This window comes from Tamandua tetradactyla, chromosome 16 (assembly GCF_023851605.1).
Source record: "Tamandua tetradactyla isolate mTamTet1 chromosome 16, mTamTet1.pri, whole genome shotgun sequence".
Taxonomy (NCBI): Eukaryota; Metazoa; Chordata; class Mammalia; order Pilosa; family Myrmecophagidae; genus Tamandua; species Tamandua tetradactyla.
In genome coordinates, this window is record NC_135342.1 from 14,449,880 (window position 1) to 14,470,808 (window position 20,929).

At 49.6% G+C, this 20,929-nt stretch overlaps 1 protein-coding gene across 1 annotated transcript; it reads left to right on the plus strand.

Annotated features, from left to right (window-relative positions):
- The first annotated feature begins 1,079 nt into the window (after positions 1 to 1,079).
- Positions 1,080 to 11,777, plus strand: SLC1A5 (solute carrier family 1 member 5). Its single transcript, XM_077131357.1, has 8 exons — positions 1,080 to 2,205; positions 4,399 to 4,441; positions 4,879 to 4,938; positions 5,698 to 5,858; positions 7,430 to 7,663; positions 8,905 to 9,099; positions 9,295 to 9,429; positions 10,968 to 11,777. The coding sequence occupies exons 1-8, from the start codon at positions 1,580 to 1,582 to the stop codon at positions 11,200 to 11,202; spliced, it is 1,689 nt and encodes a 562-aa protein (XP_076987472.1). The 5' UTR covers positions 1,080 to 1,579; the 3' UTR covers positions 11,203 to 11,777.
- The last annotated feature ends 9,152 nt before the right edge of the window (positions 11,778 to 20,929 follow it).

Consider the following 20,929-nt stretch of genomic DNA (forward strand, 5'->3'; position numbering starts at 1 on the left):
CTGACACCACCCCAGGAGGTATAATCTATTGTTTACCTTCCCATTTTACAGACATGGAGACTGAGGCTCAGCCTGCCCCAGGTATGGCCTCAAGGGGAGTGACTTTCTCTCTGGGCCCAGACAGAGAATGGGTGTAATAGTGGGACCAACTTCCCCAAGCAGTTATGAACATTCCAGTGAAATCAGGCACATAAAAATTCAGCAAACGTCACTTAAGATCTGTTCATCTCAATGTAGGTACATTTTACCTAAACAAAACATTCACAGCGCACGAATACTGAGCTCTAACAATATTTACACCTAAGTATTTAGAGGAAATGCTCTGATGTCTATAACTCACTTTAACTCATCAATAAAAGGTGACTGGATGGGTAGATGAAAAGAAATATGATAAAGAAGAATGGTAAAGTGTTAATTGTAAAATCTAGTAGGTGGGTATGCAGATGTTCACTGTAATTTTTTTTAATTTCTTCTAATTTTTTCATAAAACATTGGGGAAAATATTCGGCCTGAAAACGTTGGTAACAACCTTAGCACAGCGATTAAAAACTGAATTGTAATGTTTAATGGATGAATTGCAAATTGTGGTCCCTGGGGGTGCGTGTGAATTACAAACCTAATATTAATAAACGCTATTAAATAAACTGGGAACATTTAAACATCACTCATTTTAATCTCATAGCAACCTTGTGAGGAGAGAGATTTTACCCTCTGCACTTCACATTTGGAGGGAGTTCTGAGAAGCGATCGAAGACCGACTCAGGACTGAGGGAGAGAGTTCTGGGCTTTGTTGATTGAAAATGAGCTCTCCGTGGATCACCTGCACTTCCAAGAGACCCTCGCACCTGGGGTCCGCGGAGAACCCAAAGCTGAAGCCCACTTTTTCTTTGGCGGGAAAAAGCGCCCTCCCGACGCCCCGCCCCTCCCTGCGCCCCGCCCCTGGAGCGACTTTTTAATTTTGCCTTCAAGCCAGGACCTAGTCGCCCCCCGGCTTCGGCCCCGCCCCTCGCTCGCAGGAGGGCTCCCAACGCCCCGCATCCAATCGGCGCCCACGGACCGGTCCCGCCTTCTCAGGCTCCGCCCCCGATCTTAATCTTGGCCGCTTCCTCCAAGCTCAAAGCCACCCGGCGCCTCGGGGAGATCCTCTGCACGCCAGCAGCTGCTACCTCCCCGGTTCCCGGGCCGCCGCCTCCCGCACCCAGGGGCCTGGATAACCGGTCCCTGATTCAAGAGCTGGGCGCTCTCGTCCCCGCGCTCCGCTCCTCGGCCCCCAGTTCCAGGAGCTCCGGTTCCCCATCTCCAGGACCCAGATGTCCTGGGTCCCCGCCTCCCGGATCCAGAAGTCCGGGTTCTGCGCCGCCTGGATCAAACCTGTAGATCGATCTCCGTCAAGTGGGCGCCCTCGGCCTCTCGGAGCCAAAGACCCCAAGTCCAGGCTGAGGAAGCCCTGCGCCCAGCTCAAGAGAACTCGGACACGCCAGCTGCCAGGAGCCAGGGAATCTAGGCACCTTGAACTCCCAGCTGTAAGGAAGCCAGCCTCCGGGCGCTGTTACTCAACTCTCAGTCCTACGGAATCTTGATGTCCTGGCAAGGAACCCCAAGCTCCGGGCGCCAAGAAACCCCGCTGCAGCTCATCGTGGTGGCCGATCCCCCTAAGGGTGACCCCAAGGGGTTCGCGGCGGCCGAGCCCGCGGCGAACGGTGTCCCGGAGGCGGTCATCATGGAAGTCCAAGGCTCGACGGCAGGGGGCTGCTGCCGTTCCCGGGCCCAGGTGCACCGCTGCCTTCGCGCCAACCTGCTGGTGCTGCTGACGGTGCTGGCGGTGGCGGTGGGCGTGGCGGTGGGGCTCGGGGTGTCGCGGGCCGGGGGCGCCGAGGCGCTGGGCCCCGCGCGCCTGGCGGCTTTCTCCTTCCCGGGCGAGCTGCTGCTGCGCCTGCTGAGGATGATCATCCTGCCGCTGGTGGTGTGCAGCCTGGTGGGCGGCGCCGCCAGCCTGGACCCGAGCGCGCTCGGCCGCCTGGGCGCCTGGGCGCTGCTCTTTTTCCTGGTCACCACGCTGCTCGCGTCGGCGCTCGGCGTGGGCTTGGCGCTGGCGCTGCAGCCGGGCGCCGCCTTTGCCGCCATCAACGTTTCGGTCGGGGCCGCCTGCGTGGCCGAAGCGGCCCCCAGCAAGGAAGTGCTCGATTCGTTCCTGGATCTTGTGAGGTCAGAGCACGAGCGCTGGGGGAGTGGGGAGAGGGAAGCCAGAGGGGTGGGGTGGGGTGCCCGGCCACGTGGGCAGGAGGGGGGCTTTGGGTCTTCCATCGCACAGACACCCCAGGGCCCCAGGAATACGGCGCTGGGGGAGGGGGATCTGGCCCCTTGAGGGTCGGGGCACAGAGGGTGAGGACTGACTTCTGAATTTGGGGGAGCTTAAGAGGGGGACCCCACGTGAGGGTGATAGGCAAGGAGCTCTTTTAGAGGGAGAAGGAAGAGACCATAGAAGGGTCTACCCCAAAGGACCCTGTGAGAGGAGGAGACCCTGAGAGAAGCTTCTCCCATGGGCATCTTTGGGGCTTCCAAGGGCCCCAGGAGGGGGCTTCTGGGTCAAGATTTGTGGCCAGGGTCAGGGGGCTTGGGACCCCAGGGCCCCTGGAGGATCCTGAGGGAGCAATGCCCTGCCCCCTTCCCAGGGCCAGGGTGTCCACACCCACGAGTCACCCAGGCATAGCCAGGTCTCAGCCTGGCAGCTTTCCCTATATGTTTTCCTGGCCAGTCCTGGCCTCACTGCCTCTCCATCCCATTTCGGCCTCCTCTGCTTGAGCCACCCCACAGTGGTAGCCCAAAAGGGGGCCAGTTAGAAAGGAGACAGATTATTTTCCTTGATCCAGTCTCTGCCTGCAATCCCCTCTTTCCCCCCACAAAAAAAGCACATGACCCCCACTTCTGAAGAGTCCACATGGCCCTGCTGACTCAGTGTCTCCAGGTTGGGGACTTCCTGGAAGTGGGGGCAGGGGGAGGATCATGAGTCACGGAACAGGGACCCCCCCAGCCTCCCGGACTACAGTGCATGCTGAGATGGGTGGCTTTGCTTCCAGAAGTTGCAATGGGTGGGCACCACCTGGCTGGGAGAGATTAGCTGGGTCCTGGCCCAGGCTGGGCCGGGGTGGGTACAGGCAGACCTGCAGGAGGGCACACCCGTTCCCAGGCTGTTTACATACAGGCTTCCCCGTGTGTAACCCAACAGCTGTAACTTACACATGGCCAGACACTCCGAGATTTAGTTGTAACATCTTGCACAATCACACAGCCGTTGCAGTCTTATAGCCAGCTGACGCACAGCCGGACACAGGGACAGCCGGCCACAACCGAGTCTTCCCACACAGCCACCTGATGTCACATACCCACTGTAGACTAACCCCCCCACAGGCCCAAGCACAGGACACGCTCTTACCTCCACACCCACGTGCTCACCCATGATGGTACATTCCCCTGGCACATGGCCTGGCCAACGCCTGCCTACTAACCTCACAGCCCCAACGGGGCAGGCTGTGTACAGACCCCATTGCCATGGCCCTGTGCCCACCTCCTGGGTGACAGAGGGAGGATGCCTGCTGGCTAGGACCACAGAGCCAAGCCTGGCTGGGTTCATATCCCAGCTCTGCCACTTGCGAGCTGGACAGATCTCTTTTCACCCTTCTGTGCCTCAGTTTCCTTATCCCTACAGTGGCCCTGATCGTGGTTTGTCCCTGAGGGCCATTGTGAGGATTAAATGTAAAGCACTTATTGTATAGTGCCTGCTTGGCTTCAATCTTCCCGTAAGACTCACAGCCACTGTCTGCCTCCTTAGATCACACACACGGAGGGATGGACACTGTCACGCAAGAGTGGCTGCGCAACACACATGCTCTCACAACACACAGCCATCCCTTGTCGTGCCCCTCTCTTGGCCTTGCGCCAGCCAGTTTCCCGTATGTCCTGATTCTCCTCCCTCCCCCCCACCCCACCACCCCACCCCAGGCCCCAGCCCTGGGCCCTCCAGGAGGAAGTGGCTGATGCAAGACATGCAAGTATTAGGTTTGCTGCGTGGGGTGGAGCTGCAGACTCGGCTGACCTTACCCTGGCCTGCTTTGGGAAGCCAGCAACTTCACCTCACCCCCAACCCCCGGGCCTCAGGGCTACAAAGGCAGCCTCCTGGGGGCCCCAAGAAGCCGGCTCGGATTCCCCACGCGGCAGAAAGGCGTGCCTACCTGGGACCAACTCTGCATGACTGCACACGGGCTGAGCCGGGGGAGGGGCTGCAGACGGGCCTCAGAGGCTCCCCCCAGCGCTTTATAAGGCCAGTCCAGGCTCTAGACATCTCCTGTTCTCCCCTCTGCATTATCTAATGACCGCCCCCCCATATGTCTGTCTCTGCAGAAATATCTTCCCCTCCAACCTGGTGACTGCGGCCTTCCGCTCAGTGAGTCCTGGGGCTGTCCCTGGGGGGGGGGGGGGGTTGGGAGGGGGACAACCAGGCACAGCCCTTGCTACCTGTGATTTTGGGCAGTGCCTGGGAAACTGCACGTGCCCACGTGTTTATAGGCAACATTGAGGGGTTCGTGAGTGACCTCTGAAACCCATCCATACCCCTCCCCATCGAGAAACGAAAGTTTGGGTTCAAAGCCTCCTGTAGGTTCTATTTCTAGCTGTGTGACCCTGGTCAAGAGTCTTTACCTCTCTGAGCCTCGGTTTCCACCTCCGGAAAATGGGGGTATTAATAGCCTAATCTCAGGGTGGATGCTGACAGGAAGAAATGAGGTTGCGTTTCAGGGATGCTTAGGGCAGGCTTTGAGCCATTGCCGGTACAGGGCTGGCGGGGCTCTGTGGTCCCTGACACTCTTTCCAACCTGTCTGCAGTACGCTACCTCCTACGAGCCGAAATGTGTGGACAGGAACCAGAACATAACCTTGGTGAAGGTGAGAGCAGGGCAAGGAAATTGCAAATGTTGTGGAGGGGGAGGTGCACCCTACTCCTTGGCCCACTGTTGGTGGTTTTTCTTTTATGTCCCCTCTACCCCACTGCCCCCAGCCTTTGCCTGCTTACTTGGTCTTCTGAAATTCGGTTTTAACTCTATGCAGTTCCTCTCCAATCTGTGGATACTGGATTTGAAGATCTTTCCTTCCTCCCACCCATTCCCCCCCACCCCAAGCTCTCCTTCCCCTCAGTCCCTCTGTCTCCTATCCTGCCCCAGCTTGTTCCCTGGTCTCCTGGCCCAGTTCTGCCCCCTCCCAACCACCCTCAGCTTGGCGGCCAGAGGGGTCTTACTTAAAGCACAAACCTGCCTCTGCCCCTCCTCTGCTCAGAACCTGCCATGGCTCCCCAGTGCCCTTGGGAGAAAGTCTGGGCTCCTCCTCATCACAGCCCATGAGGCCCTGTGAGGTTGGACCCTCCAGCCAACTCATTCCACTCCAGCCACAGTGTATGTCTTTCATTCTTTGAGAGCCCAAGGTGCTCTCATTTCCAGGCCATTGCAATCTATTTCCTCTGTCTAGAACCTTCTACCCTTTCTCTTTCCCTTGTTCAACACTCCAGGTCTTAACTCAGAGGCAAGCCCCCTCCTCCAGGAAGCCTTCTTTGTTGACCCCCACACTTGGGTCCCACACTCCCCAGGGCCGCCCTGTTCCAGCCCCACCAGGGTCACCCGTGGTGATGGATCTTTCTGTCCCTGTCTGCAGACAGTGAGCGAGGTAGAGGGCATGAACATCCTGGGCCTGGTGGTATTTGCCATCGTCTTTGGTGTGGCCCTGCGGAAGCTGGGGCCTGAAGGAGAGCTCTTAGTCCGCTTCTTCAATTCCTTCAACGATGCCACCATGGTACTTGTCTCCTGGATCATGTGGTAGGTGATGGGCAGGAGGCTGGGGCCAGGGGTAGGCGGGGGTAGGGAGAACCCTCCATCTGCTTCCTGGAGCCAAAAAGCCCCGATGCAAATCCAGGATCTACCCACTTCATGGCTGTGTGACCTTGGGCAAGTGGCTTACCCTCTCTGTGCCACAGTGTCCTCATCTCTAAAAGGGGGACTAGGCCATATTCCATCAAAGCTAATTCTCTGATGCCAGAGTGTCTGAACTTACTGGAAGGTGACAGAAGACAACCATGCTGTGGCAGACTGTCCGTTTTACAGACCAATTAGATTTTGTTTAATTCAACAACAGCCGCAACCTCAATTTGAAATGGAGACACATCTCAATTTCAGAGATTTGAATGTAATCATATGTTCACCTTAGAATTGATGCTATAAAATAGTACCTACTTCACAGGGTTATGGTGCAGATTCAGTGAGTGAGGTATGGGCAAACTACATGGAAGGTGCTTTCAAATGCCTGGCACCTGTTAAGCAAACATTCATTTACTGTTGGTGACTATTGTTATCATTATGTTCCCAGATAATGAGGAAGAAAAAACAGGTGCGGAGGCTTCCAGCTTCTGCTCCCCGATCCTCAGCCCACCCATTTTTATCGCTACATAGCCTTGCAGTGATTCTCAGAAATACCCTGGATCTTGAAAGTCAGAAATCTGGAGAGGGGCTAGGCTGCTGCATGGTTAACAGCCCATCCCCTCATCCCACTGCAGGTGGCGCTGCAGAGCCACTGTGTACCTGGTGCCCATGACACTGGAGGCAAGCATCACATGTCCCTTTAGCTAACAGATAAAAGCACCTTGATGGAGAGAGAGTCAGGGTGGTGTCGTGGGTGGCAGTGGGGCTGTGCATCTGGGCGGGTAGGGATCCTAGCCCGGCACAGCCAATTCCCAGTCATGTCCTACAAGTTGCTTAGCCCCCTCTGTGCCTCAGTTTCCCCATCTGGAAAAGGGGGTGATCGTGCCAGCTGCAAAGAGTTGCAGTCAGGCCCAAATGCATTAATGCATGTCAAGTTCTCAAGATGGTACCTTGCATATAACCCATCTACAGTAAAGAATAATAGCTAATATTTACTGAGCGCCTTCCTTGTGGGACTGTCATCATCCCGCAGACTAGAACTTGGGCGCATGGCCACACCTAGCCACACCCAGGCAGCTGGGAAATGTTTGCCTCTCCTGTTACTAAAGAGGAGAACAGGTGCTGGCAGGCCACTAGCCTTAGGGGACAAGCAGTCAGGAGGGGGTCTGGGTACCGTCACTCTTTAGTCACCCAGAGACTAAATGGCTCAGGTAGGTTGGGGGTTACTTCTCGCTCCTTCAAATCTGGTGAATCTCCTCCGGGCGGTGTTGGGGACACCCAGCCTCCTTCTCACTCCTGGTGGCACCATCTTCAACCTGTGGCTGCAAGCCAGTGGGTGGGACGTGGAGGGGACAGCGGGGGGAGGGAGGTCGACCCCGGCCGGGCCTGGAAGTGGTGCCTGGGCTCCTCCTGGTTGCAAGGGAGGCCGGGAAATTGTGGCCAGCCCATGACCCGGTCTCCTGGGTCATGAGGTATGCGCCCCTGGGCATCTTGTTCCTGGTGGCTGGCAAGATCGCAGAGATGGAGGATGTGGGAATGCTCTTTGCCAGTCTTGGCAAGTACATCCTGTGCTGCCTGCTCGGTCACGCCATCCACGGGCTCCTGGTCCTGCCCCTCATCTACTTCCTCTTCACCCGCAAGAACCCCTACCGCTTCCTGTGGGGCATCATGACCCCGCTGGCCACCGCCTTCGGGACGTCCTCCAGGTGCGTGGGGCCTCGGGACCGACCAGGGCAGCATTGTTTCACCTGGGGGGCCTGGCAGCAGGCAGCAGGTGTCCAGTGATTTTTCATTTGGGGAGGTTGGCTCAAAAACCTCCTCTTCGGAGCACTCCTCCTTCCAACCCTCTCCTCCACGCTCCCCCTCCCCCCTGCACCCCCAAATGCCCAGGAATTCACCGCCTCCTCCTGAGGTCCCCTCCTGGGCGACTCTTTTTTTTTTATTAATTAACGGAAAAAAGAAAAAAAAGAAATTAACCCAACGTTTAGAAATCATACCATTCTACATATGCAATCAGTAATTCTTAACATCATCACATAGATGCATGATCATCGTTTCTTAGTACATTGGCATCGGTTTAGAAGAACTAGCAACACAACAGAAAAAGATACAGAATGTTAATATAGAGAAAAAAATAAAAGTAATAACAATAGTAAAAAAAAAGACAAACAAACAATCAGACAGACAAAAAAACAAAAACAAAAAACAAACAAACAAACAAAACCTATAGCTCAGATGCAGCTTCATTCAGTGTTTTAACATGATTACTTTACAATTAGGTATTATTGTGCTGTCCATTTTTTTTTTTCGGATTTTTTTTTTTATTTTTTTATTAACGGAAAGAAAAAAAAAGAAATTAACACAACATTTAGAAATCATACCGTTCTACATATGCACTCAGTAATTCTTAACATCATCACATAGATGCATGATCATCATTTCTTACTACATTTGCATCGGTTTAGAGGAACTAGCAACACAACAGAAAAAGATATAAAATGTTAATATAGAGAAAAGAAATAAAAGTAGTAATAATAGTAAAAAAAAAACAACAAACAAACAAACAAGCAAACAAAAACAAAAAAAACCCTATAGCTCAGATGCAGCTTCATTCAGTGTTTTAACATGATTACTTTACAATTAGGTATTATTGTGCTGTCCATTTTTGAGTTTTTGTATCTAGTCCTGTTGCACAGTCTGTATCCCTTCAGCTCCAATTGTCCTGGGCGACTCTTGTGCTCCACCCGAACCCAGCAGTCCATGCTGCCCCAGGTGGGTGGGTGGGTGGGGTCCAGGTCCCATTAAGTCCTGGAAGAGAGGAGCTGGGGCAGTTGGGGAGGAGGGGTCCAGGCTGGCATGTTGGGGGGGGGCAGTGGTTCTGGGACCAAGGGGTGGCGGGGGTGGGGGTGGGGGTGCCCGGTGAGCCCACCGCCCTGTGGTCCCCCAGCTCCGCCACCCTGCCGCTGATGATGAAGTGCGTGGAGGAGAAGAACGGCGTGGCCAGGCACATCAGCCGCTTCATCTTGCCCATCGGGGCCACGGTCAACATGGACGGGGCCGCCCTCTTCCAGTGCGTGGCCGCCGTGTTCATTGCGCAGCTCAACCGGAAACCCCTGGACCTAGTGAAGGTCATCACCATCCTGTGAGTGGGGGAGGGGAGAGGGGCTGCGGCTGGGACCTCCCCCTCCATCCCCCCCCACCTCGCTCCTCCAGCGGACGTTAGTCACAGCCTCGGCGGGTTTGGGGGGAGCGGGGCTCTCCTGGCATCTCCCACTGCAGTGGTCGGGAAGGGGCTCCCTGATGTCCCCTTGTCCCCCCCTTGTGTCCCCCACCCCAGGGTCACAGCCACAGCGTCCAGCGTGGGGGCGGCGGGCATCCCCGCTGGAGGGGTCCTCACCCTGGCCATCATTCTCGAAGCTGTCAGCCTGCCGGTCCACGACCTCTCCTTGATCCTGGCTGTGGACTGGCTTGTGTGAGTGTGGGGTGTGGGGTGCGGGGTGCGGCTTCAGGGGGCGCTCAGGGACGCCCCTGGGGAAGTGGAGGAGGGAGAAGGTCATCGAGAGCCTCCGGGAAGAAGAGCAGAGGAGGGGAGGCGGTGTAGAGAGAAGGGGATGGGAACTTAAAGGGTTCCAGAAAGGGGAAGGGATGGGATCCTCGGGGATCAAAGATGCAACCCGGAAAGGTGACGAATAGAGCAGCCTCTTTGGCTAGGCTGCTGGGATTCAAATCCCAGAGCCCCCCCCCACACACACACCCCACCTTTCCTAGGAATCATGACCTCGTGCAAGAATTTAATCCGCCCAGTCACCCATTCATCACAGTTTCTTTATCTGTTAAATGCGGAGAATATTCTGTGCCCGCCCCCCCCCCCCCCAAGCGGAGACCAGGAGGCTTAAAGGGCTTCGCCTCTGCACCTGCCTTAGAACAGAGCCCAGCAAAAGTGCGGGACTGTTAGCTGTGGGGATTAAAAGTACAAAGACACGCTGGCACTTGCTTAGAAAGTTTGACAAGGAGTTAGCATATGGCCCAGCAGTTCTACTCCTAGGTGCCAACCCAGGAAAAACCGAGAACCTGTGTCCCGCAGCACCTTGTACATAAATGGACACAGGAGCATTATTTGTAATGGTCAAAAGTAGAAGCGTCCCAGGTGCATCCATCTAACCCAAATTTCCGTTACCTGGTGAATGGATAAGCGAAACGTGGTCTGTCCATACAGTGGAGGGTCATTCAGCCATAAGAAGGAATGACTTTCCATGCAGGCCACAAACACCCAGGGACCCTGAAAACATGATGCTGAGTGAACGAAGCTGGTCACAAAGAGCCACACAGTGTTTCATGCCACTTATGTGCAGGGACCAGAATAGGCAGATTAGAGAGACAGAAAGCAGATTTTTGTGTCTGGGGGGAGGTGAGATTGGGGTGTGACTGCTTAATGGGTATGGGGTTCTATTGGGGTTGAGGAAAATGTCCTGGGGCCAGTTAGCGGTGAAGGTCACATAAGTTGAAAGTGCTAAAACCACCGAAATTGTTCACTTTCAAAGGGTGAAAGGGAATACGCTATATTATATGTGGATTACATTTTGATTCTTTTAAATGACAAAAAAAAGTATGAAGAGGAGGGCTTGTAACGTCCTTAAAATGGAGAACTTCATATTCTGGGGGGGCATGGGGGTAGGTTCGGTCTTCTGGGAGGGGTGAATTGTTGAGATTCTCAAAGGAAAAGATGTTTATGTTGCAAGAAGTTTTTATTCGTGATCTGGGGAAGATGGAGGAGTTCTTTGGAGTTTTAAGGAAAAGAGGGGAGATAAGATTCTTCAGGGCTTCTAAATAGATACTTGAGAGGGACATTTGGGGTCCTGGGAGGACAGAGAGGTGAGGTTTTGGGTCCAGGAGGGGCAGGAAAGGGGTCCGTGAAGGAGAAGGGGGAAGAGAGGATGGAGGGTTGGGCTAGGGCCCCTCCCCTCCTCTGCCCCCCTTACTCACCTCCCCCATTGCTCCCCCTCCCCCCAGGGACCGGTCCTGTACCATCCTCAACGTGGAAGGTGACGCCTTTGGGGCTGGGCTTCTCCAGAGTTACGAAGACCGGGCAGAGCCAAGGAGCTCGGTGCCCGAGCTGCTCCAGGTGAAGAGTGAACCACCCCTGACCCCGCTGCCGGCCCCCAGCGAAGAAGGGAACCCCCTCCTCAAACACTCTCCAGGACCCACCGGGGACGCTGACCCCTGCGAGAAGGAATCGGTCATGTGATCCCTCTCCAGACACTGGGATCGTGAGGGACAGGCGGACAAACTGGGTCTCGGGGTGGGGGGGCGCCCAGCCAGCCCTGCTCCCCGACATCAGTCCAGGAGGCCTCGCTACTGGGGTATGTGTGGAGAGGAGGGTGTCTCCCCATGTCCCCCCGTCCTCCACTCCTGTCCCTCATCTAAGGCTAGGAGACGGCAAGAGGGCGAAACAAGTGTCGTCGCCCCCCCAACCCCCTCACCCCAGGAGCCTGTCCGGACTCCCCCTTTCTCAGGGCACAGGTGACCGCGAGGAATCCCCCCCTCTCTGAGGGAAAGGCTGTTCCAGCGTGAGGCTGGCTCCTTTGCTGGTTGTCATTGGTGGCTGTGGCTGTGCTGTTGTGTGTGTGTGTGTGTGTTTGCACACGTGCACACGCGTGGTGTGTGTCTACTGTCAGCATCTGCTCTCCATGGTACGTCCCACCCTGTCCCCAGGTCCTCTGTTCCCTCCCCAGTAACACTGGGTAGAGGAGGAGGCCAAGGACAGATACTGCTGTCACTCCAAAGGACATTTTTTAGCAATAAAATTGAATGTCAAGTATATCGAATCGGTGTGTGTGTGTGTTTTAAAGAGTTTGACTAGAAGCACTAGACACTGACAGAGAAAAAGGGTACATTGGGCTTCATCGAGATAAAATATCTGCTTATCGGGAAACACAATGCCATATCACTGCACACCTGTTGGAATGGCTGCAGCCAGCCAACCCCAAGTGCGGGCAAGGATGCAGAGGGAAGTGACTCTCGTGGCCTGCTGGGGGGAACGCCAAATGGTAGCAGCCACGCCTGGAAGCAGTTGTAAAATTAAAATATACTCAAGTATCTCATTTAGAAGCCCCGAAGAGTCTTATCTCCCCTTCTTTTCCAAAGAATTCCTCCATCTTCCCCAGATCTCCAATAAAAACTTCTTGCAACATAAACATCTTTTCCTTTAAGGACCTCAACAATTCATCTCTCCCAAAAGACCGAACCTACCCCCCCTGCCCCCCAGAATATGAACTTCTCCATTCTAAGGACATTACAAGCCCTTCAACTCGGCAGTCCCACTCCTTGGTATTTCCCCAAGAGAAATGAAAACCTGGGCACGAATGTTGACAGCTGCTCTAGTTGTAAATAATAGCCCGAATTTGGAACCAACCCCATGGGATAAATCGGTGCATTCACACCATGAAGGCTACTCAGCAATGAGAAAAAGCAAACTGTTGTTGGATGCTGCCAGCATAGCCGAATCACACAGATAGGTTGAATGCAAGAAGCCAGAAGTACATACCATATAGTTTCATTTATATGAAGGTCTAGAGGGAACTGGTCTGTGGTAAAAGCAAGAGACAGTGGTGGCCTCTGAGGAGCTGGAATGTCTGGGAGGAGGTTCCAAGAAACTTCTGTGGCGGCAGATGTTTTCTAACCTGATGTGGATGGTTTTCAAACTGCATTTGAAAAAATGCAGTTAAGGTTTGTGCATTTTATCGTGGGTATGTTATTTTTCAGCTAAAAAAAAGTTAGCCTGCAACTGATGGTAAATACATTTTGCTGGTGCCGCTGCTATGGAAAACAGTCTGGCGCGCCCTCAAATAGTCGAAATGTATAATTACCATATGACCCAGCAACTCCACTTCTAGGTTTATACCCCAAAGGAATTGAAAACAGGGGCTCAAACTTGCACACGTGCTCCTAGCAGCATTGCAATAACCAAAAGGTGGAAAACAACCCAAGCGTCCAACAGATGACTGGATCAACAAAACGTGGTCTTTTACATGCGAAGGGACGTTCAGCCATAAAAGGGGATGAAATATGTGCCACAATGTGGGTGGATCTTGAAGACATTATGCTAAGTGAAACAAGCCAGACACAAAAAGCTACATAATGTATGATTCCATGTATATGCCGTAACTAGAATAGGCAAATACATAAAAACAAAGAGCAGTGGTCCAGGGGCTGGGGAAGGAGGGCAGGTGGGCAGTTATTGCTTAATGGGTGTGGGGTTTATTCGTTTCTATTTGGGGTGAAGAAACATTTCTGGGAATAGTCATGATGATTATATGACATTCGGAACTTAATGCCGCTGAATTGCATGCTTAAAAATGGGTAAAGTGGTAAAATTCATGTTATAGGCATTTTAGCATAATAAAAAGTTTCCACCTTAACGACTTAGCTGTGAGTGCAGGTATCCCTTGACATCTGACCTCTCACTGTCCAAATAGTCCCAATAATGGCTTCATTTTTTTTAAACTGAAAATTAGCTATCTGGATAAAATATCTGCTGTGCAGCTGAAGTCCTGTGTGAGTCCAGGAGTCCTGTGCAGCTGAAGTCCTGTCTGAGTCCGGAACGGGGACTCCTCTGCTGTTATCTCAGCTGTCTGTGATTGACTTGTGTGTTGTGTAAGTGTGTCAGACATCGCTGATGTTATCTTTGCCTTCCTAAGGCCCTGTGCTGACTTCTGCCAGGTGCCTGGAGGCACCACCGTTTGGGTCCCACTTGCAGATGATATCTTGGCTACTTGTATGTGTTTTTGCAGTGTGGAAGGAAAACGTAGCTCATATCTGATTCCGTGCAGAATTGTCATGTATTGCACACCAGCAACCACTAATGAGTTCATTAGGTATTGAATAATTAGGTAATTGCCATTTGGAAGACTTTCTTTGATGCCCAAATCCACTTGTATAAGTGTTTAAGAATGTCTCAATGATATTTGGGGAAGTGGGCTGGGGTTTTTAAATTGGGCTGGGAATGCATTCTGTTCCCTGCCTAAAGTAGTGCTTATTCCAAAAAATGTGCTATTTAACGCTTTTTGTGTTAATGAGGGCTGCAGACACATACCTACATACCTAATAAATTGCATATACAATTTGCATACAACATGTGCACACAGAAAGAATATGTAACTGAAATGAGCTTAGCCAAATGTACTTACCTACTTTTTTCTATTCCATTTAAAAATGTGCCGCTAATTTGTCTAAAACTCTAATTTAGTCCATATGAAAAGACTAGACCCATCTCCAACCTCCTGTGGTGTGGACAGACTTTCATAGCCCCCAGGCCCGGCCCCTTCTGTTAATAATAATAGTAAATGTTTATTAAGCAATTACTAAGCAGTCTGTACATATGTTTATTTTTCAAAACTGCCCTCTGAGGTGGTTCCAGTTATTTTGATCCCCATTTCAAAGAGGAGGAAACTGAGGCATGAAAGGTGTGTTCGCTGGCCCAAGGTCACCCAGCGAGGAAATGGCAGAACTGGGATTCGAATTCCTCCAGCAGGGCTTCAGCCCACACTTAACCACTGTTCTATGCTGCTACACTGCTTTCTGTATACAAATACAAATAACCCTTGTCCTTGTTGGGGCAATGTCTGTATACATGAGTTCTTGCCACAAGCTTTCCATGCAGGATCCCTTTGAATTTTCACAGCAACCCTGTGAGTTGGGCGCCATTATGGTTCCCATTGTACAGATGGGGAAATTGAGGTTTGTTGAAGTTAAGAAGGCTTTCCAAGGTCACAGCAGAGCAGAAATGCAAAAGATGAAAACCCAGGTCTGGGACCAGCAAGCTTGCATTCTTACCGCCGTGCCCTTGTCTCCTCAATCACACCCTCTCCCTGGGAGTTAGAACAACTGGATATCCAGGGGCAAAAGAATGAACTCGGACCTCTACTGACACCTTATACAAAGATGAGCTCAAAATGGATCAAAGACCTAAATGTAAGAGCCAAAACTGTAAAACTTTTGGAAGAAAACAGCAGTGAATCTTCATGACCTTGGATTTGCCCCGGTAGTCTCAATATGACACCAAAAGCACAAGCCACAAAAGTAAAAAACAGATAAATCGTCAAAGTTAAAAACTTGTGCATTAAAAGGACGCTATCAAGAAAGAGAAAAGACAACCTACAGAGTGGGAAAAAATTTTTTTCAAATCTTATGTCTGCTGAGAATCCAGTGTCTAGGATATATAAAGAATTCATAACTCAGCAACAAAAAGACACACAATCTATTTTAAAAATGGGTAAAGGACTGGAATAGACATTTCTCCAAAGAGCCTATACAAATGGCCAACAAGCACATGGAAAAGTGCTTAATGTTATTAGCTATAAGGGAAAAGCAAACGATAACCACCACGGCAGCTATCATTTAAAATATATATAAGGAAAATAACAAGGGTTGTGAGAATGTGGAGAAGTTAGAACACTCACATATTGCTGGTGGGAATGTAAAATGGTGCCGCAGCTGCGGGAAACAGTTTGGTGGTTCCTCAAAAACAGTCAAACATAGACTTACCATATGACCCGTGAATTCCACTTCTAGGTACATGCCCAAAGGATTGAAAGCAGCTGTGCAAACAGATACTGTACACCAATGTTTATAGCGGCTATCATTCACAATAGCCCCAAAATGGAAACAACCCAATCTCTACTAATGGACAAAAGGGTAAACAAAATGCGGTACAGAGAAATGAAGCCAATACTATAAGCTGATAAACCCCGAAAACATGCCAACTGCAAGAACTGAGACATAATAGTCACATACTGCATGATTCCATTTATATGAAATATCCAGAATCGGTCAATCCACAGAAAGAGAAAGCAGACTGGCAGTGGCCAGGAGTTGGGGTGAACAGGGGAAGGGGGGGTGACGGCTTAATGGGTCCGGGGTTTCCTTTTGGGGTGATGAGAACATTTTGGAACTACAGAAAGGTGATGGTCATGAATTACTAACGGTACTAAATGTCACAAAATCGTTCGCTTGTAAATGGCTCATTTTATGCTATGTGAATTTCAACTCAATAACAACAAAATTAAAAAAAAAATTCAAAATCTGACTGTGGTGGTTTGGAGTTATATGTACCCTAGAAAAATATGGGTTTTTTTAACGCATTTTTTTGCTGTATATTATATATTCATGTACCATATAATCATCCACAGTGTACAAGCAGTGGTTCCCATCGGCATCGTACAGCTGTGCATTCATCACCACAGTCGATGTTCAAACATTTTCATTACTCCAAAAAAAAAAAAAAGTAAAAATAGAAGTAAAAAAGAACAACCCAAACATCCCAATTATTGATTGATTGATTGATGGCTTTTTTTTTCTTACTCATCTGTGCATACACTGGATCAAGGGAGTGTCAGTAAAAAGATTTTCCATCACATGGTCACGCCTTAAAAGCTCTACAGTTGTCCAATCATCTTTAAGAATCCACCGTGGGCGGGCCACGGTGGCTCAGCGGCAGCGTTCTCGCCTGCCATGTTGGAGACCCAGGGTCGATTCCCGGTGCCTGCCCATGCAAAAAAACAAATAATAATAAAAAGAATCAAGGCTGCATGAGGAAGAACAAAGGTTTTATTTGTATTACAAATATTACAGGCTATTGAAAATAGACGGACGTATTTTAAAATTTCAATTATTTTTTGACTAGTGCATTTCTTAATTTAACTTCATGGTCTATAAGTACACGGAATCGTGAATAGGGCATGACATTTTGTTGGTTTGTCCAGGTGAGTGGGATGCCCCGATAAATCCCAGAGTGATTTGAACAGCGAATAAAGAAGTATTTGCAAAGTCCCCTCGGGATGTATGGGGAGAAAGGGGGAAATATTCAACTGCTCCATTTGGAGAATTCCTGATATCCATGCAAGCAGTGGGGATGGCAAAATCAATAGGCCAAGCCCTTGATCTTGGGGTTCGCCCCTATGAAACTTATTCCTGCAAAGGACAGGCTAAGCCTACTTAAAATTAGGCCTAAGAGTCACCCCCAGAGAACCTCTTTTGTTGCTCAGATGTAGCCTTTCTAAGTCAACTCGGCAAGTGAACTCACTGCCCTCCCCACTACGTGGGATGTGACTCCCAGGGGTAAAAACCTCCCTGGCAATGTGGGATAGGAATCCTGGGATGAGCTGGGACTCTGCATCAAGGGACTGAAAAAAACCTTCTCAACCAAAAAAATGAAGAGAGAAATTAGACAAAATAAAGTGCCAGTGGCTAAGAGATTTCAAACAGGGTCAAGAAGTTATCCTGGAGGTTATTCTTACACATTATATAGATATCCCGTTTTTAGTTTATGGCGTATTGGAGTGGTGTTCTAGTTTGCTAGCTGCCAGAATGCAATATACCAGAAACAGAATGGCTTTTAAAAGGGGAATTTAATAAGTTGCTGGTTTACAGTCTAAGGTCGAGAAAATGCCCCAGTTAAAACAAGTCTATAGAAATGTCCAATCAAAGGCATCCAGGGAAAGATACCTTGGTTCCAGAAGGCCGATGAAGTTCAGGGTTTCTCTCTCAAGTGAGAAGGCACATGGCGAACACAGTCAGGGCTCCTCTCTCATCTGGAAGGGCACATGGCAAACAGGGCATCATCTGCTAGCTTTCTCTCCTGGCTTCCTGTTTCATGAAGCTCCCTGGGAGGCATTTTCCTTCTTCATCTCCAAAGGTCACTGGCTTGTGGACTCTCTGCTTTGTGGTGCTGCAGCATTCTCTGCTCTCTCCGAATCTCCTTCACTCTCCGAAATGTTTCCTCTTTTATAGGTCTCCAGAAACTTATCAAGGCCCACCCAAATGGGTGGAGACATGTCGTCACCTAATCTAGTTTAACAACCACTCTTGATTAAATCCATCTCCAGGGAGACGATCTGATTACAGTTCCAAACATACAATATTGAGTAGGGATTATTCTGCCTTTACAAAATGGGATTTTGATTAAAACATGGCTTTTCTAGGGGCATACATCCTTTCAAACCAGCACAAGTGGCTAGAGAGGAGTACCTGAAACGGTAGAGCTGTGTTCCAGTGGCCATGTTTCTTGAAGATGATTGTATAATGATATAGCTGTCACAATGTGACTGTGTGATTGTGAAAACCTTGTGTCTGATGCTCCTTTTATCTATGGTTTGGACAGATGCATAAAAAATATGGATAAAAAATAAACAAAAATAGGAGGAACAAAAGTTAAAATAAATTGAGTAGACTGAAATATGAGTGGTCAATGAGAGGGAGGGGTTAAGTGGTATGGTATGTGTGAGTTTTTCCTTTTTTCTTTCTTTTGTTGGAGTGATGCAAATGTTAAAAAAAAAAAATCATGGTGATGAACACACAACTATGTGATGATATTGTGAGCCATGGATTGTATACCATGTATAGAATGTTTGTGTGCCAAGAATGTTTGTGTGCCAAGAATGTTTGTATGTTTGTTTGTTAAGCTCTACAACAAAAAAAAGAAAGAATCAAAGCTATTGGATTACAGTTCAACAGTTTCAGCTATTTCCCTCTAGCTACTCCACCACACCAAAAACTGAAAAGAGATATCTATACACTGCATAGAAATAATCTCCAGAATGACCTCTTGACTCTATTTTAAATATCTCAGTCACTGAAACTTTATTTTGTTTCATTTCTCTTCCGCTTTTGGGTCAAGAAGTTTTTCTCAATCACACAATGCCAGGGCCAGGCTCATCCCTGGGAGTCATGTCCCAGAGACAGGGGAGGGCAGTGAGTTCACCTGCTGATTGGCTTAGAAAGAGAGGCCACATCTGAGCAACAAAAGAGGTTCTCTGGGGGTGACTCAGGCATACTCATGAGTAGGCTTATCTTCTCCTTCGCAGGAATAATTTTCATAAAAGTATGTTCTTAAAGTCAGTCTATTCCTTTGGATGTAGACTGTTCTGGTTTGCTAGCTGCCGGAATGCAACAAACCAGAGACAGATTGACTTTTAATAAAAGGGGATTTATTTTGTTAGTTCTTCAGAGGAAAGGCAGCTAATTTTCCACTGAGGTTCTTTCTTACGTGGGAAGGCACAGGATGGTCTCTGTTGGCCTTCTCTCCAGACCTCTGGGTTCCAACAACTTACCCCGGGGTAACTTCTTTCTGCATCTCCAAAGGCCTGGGCTGAGCTGCGAGTGCTGAGATGAGGAATGCTGAGCTGCTTGGCTATGCTACATTGGGCTCTCTCATTTAAGCACCAGCCAATTAAGTCAAACATCATTCATTGCAGCAGGCACGCCTCCTAGCTGACTGCAGATGTAATCAGCAACAGATGAGGTTCATGTACGATTGGCTCATGTCCACAGCAACAGAACTAGGCACCTTCACCTGGCCAACTTGGCAACTGACTCTAACTACCACATAGACCCATTGTAAGTAGGATTTTTTGGTGAGTAGGGTCTTTTTTTTTTAATTAATTAAAAAATTTTTTTTTAAATACCAAAAAACACCAAACAAGCACAAACATTCATAACTTTTGATCATTCCGTTCTACATACATAATCAGTAATTCACAATATCATCACATAGTTGCATATTCATCATCATGATCATTTCTTGGAACATTTGCATCAATTCAGAAAAAGAAATAAAAAGACAACAGAAAAAGAAATAAAATGAAAACAGAAAAAAAAATTATACAGACCATACTCCTTACCCCACCCTTTCATTGATCACTAGCATTTCAAACTAAATTTATTTTAACATTTGTTCCCCCTATTATTTATTTTTATTCCATATGTTCTACTCGTCTGTTGACAAGGTAGATAAGCATCAAACACAAGGTTTTCACAATTGCACAGTCACATTGTGAAAGCTGTATCATTATACAATCATCTTCAGGAAACATGGCTACTGAAACACAGCTTCACATTTTCAGGCAGTTCCCTCCATCCTCTCTATTACATCTTGACTAACAAGGTGATATCCATTTAAGGCGTAAGAATAACCTCCAGGATAACCTCTCAACTCTGTTTGGAATCTCTCAGCCATTGACACTTTGTCCCATTTCACTCTTCCCCCTTTTGGTTGAGAAAGTTTTCTCAATCCCTTGATGCTGAGTCTCAGCTCATTCTAGGGTTTCTTTTCCACGTTTCCAGGAAGGTCCACACCCCTGGGAGTCATGTCCCACATAGACAGGGGGAGGGTGGTGAGTCTGCTGTTGTTGGCTGGAGAGAGAGGCCACATCTGAGCAACAAAAGAGGTTCTCTTGGGAGTGACTCTTAGGCCTAATTTTAAGTAGCCTTGATCTCTCCTTTGTGGGGTGTGAGTAGGGTCTTAAGATAAGATGTGACCAAGCTCATTCAGGATGGAGTCCTTCATAACAGAATGAAATTTGGACGAAAAGAGAAAGCCAGGGAAGCAAGACGCTGACAGCAATGAAACCTAGAAGAGAAGGGAGAGAGCAGCAGATGCTGCCGGCTGACAGAGGAATCCAGGATTGCTGGCAGCTGGTTCTTGGAAAGAAAGCATCGTCTTGATGATGGCCTGATTTGGACATTTTCAGAGCTTCAAAATTGTAAGTTTGTAAGTTAATGAATTCTCATAATAAAGCTGAAGCATTTCATGGTACTTGCTTTTGGTAGCAAAGCAACCCAAAACAATGACCAAGCCCCCCCCCCGCTCCCCCACCATACTGGATACCTCATCCAGCCCCATCATCCCCTGCCTGGGCCATTGTGGTCCCCTTCTCACTGGCCTCCCTGCTTCCACCGGGGTTCCACCAGCAGCCATAGGGATCCTGTTAAAACCAGTCAGTGCATGGCCCTCCTCTGCTCAGAGCCGTCCCAGGCTACTGCCTTTGTGTCAAAGCCAGAGTCCTCACCAACACCCGTGAGCTCAGCATGATCTGCCACCCTCCCCGCGCCCCATCCCCGCCTAATCGAACCCCCTCCTCCCACCCTGGGCTCACTCACTCTTTAAAGTCACACTGGCCTCCCTGCTTGTGCCCGGA

Coding starts and splice junctions, on each gene's coding strand:
- SLC1A5 (XM_077131357.1), top strand. CDS start 1,580: ATGTCCTGGCAAGGAACCCCAAGCTCCGGGCGCCAAGAAACCCCGCTG. Junction 5,859..7,429: donor CTTGTCTCCTGGATCATGTG/GTAGGTGATGGG, acceptor CTGGGTCATGAG/GTATGCGCCCCTGGGCATCT. Junction 7,664..8,904: donor GCCTTCGGGACGTCCTCCAG/GTGCGTGGGGCC, acceptor GTGGTCCCCCAG/CTCCGCCACCCTGCCGCTGA.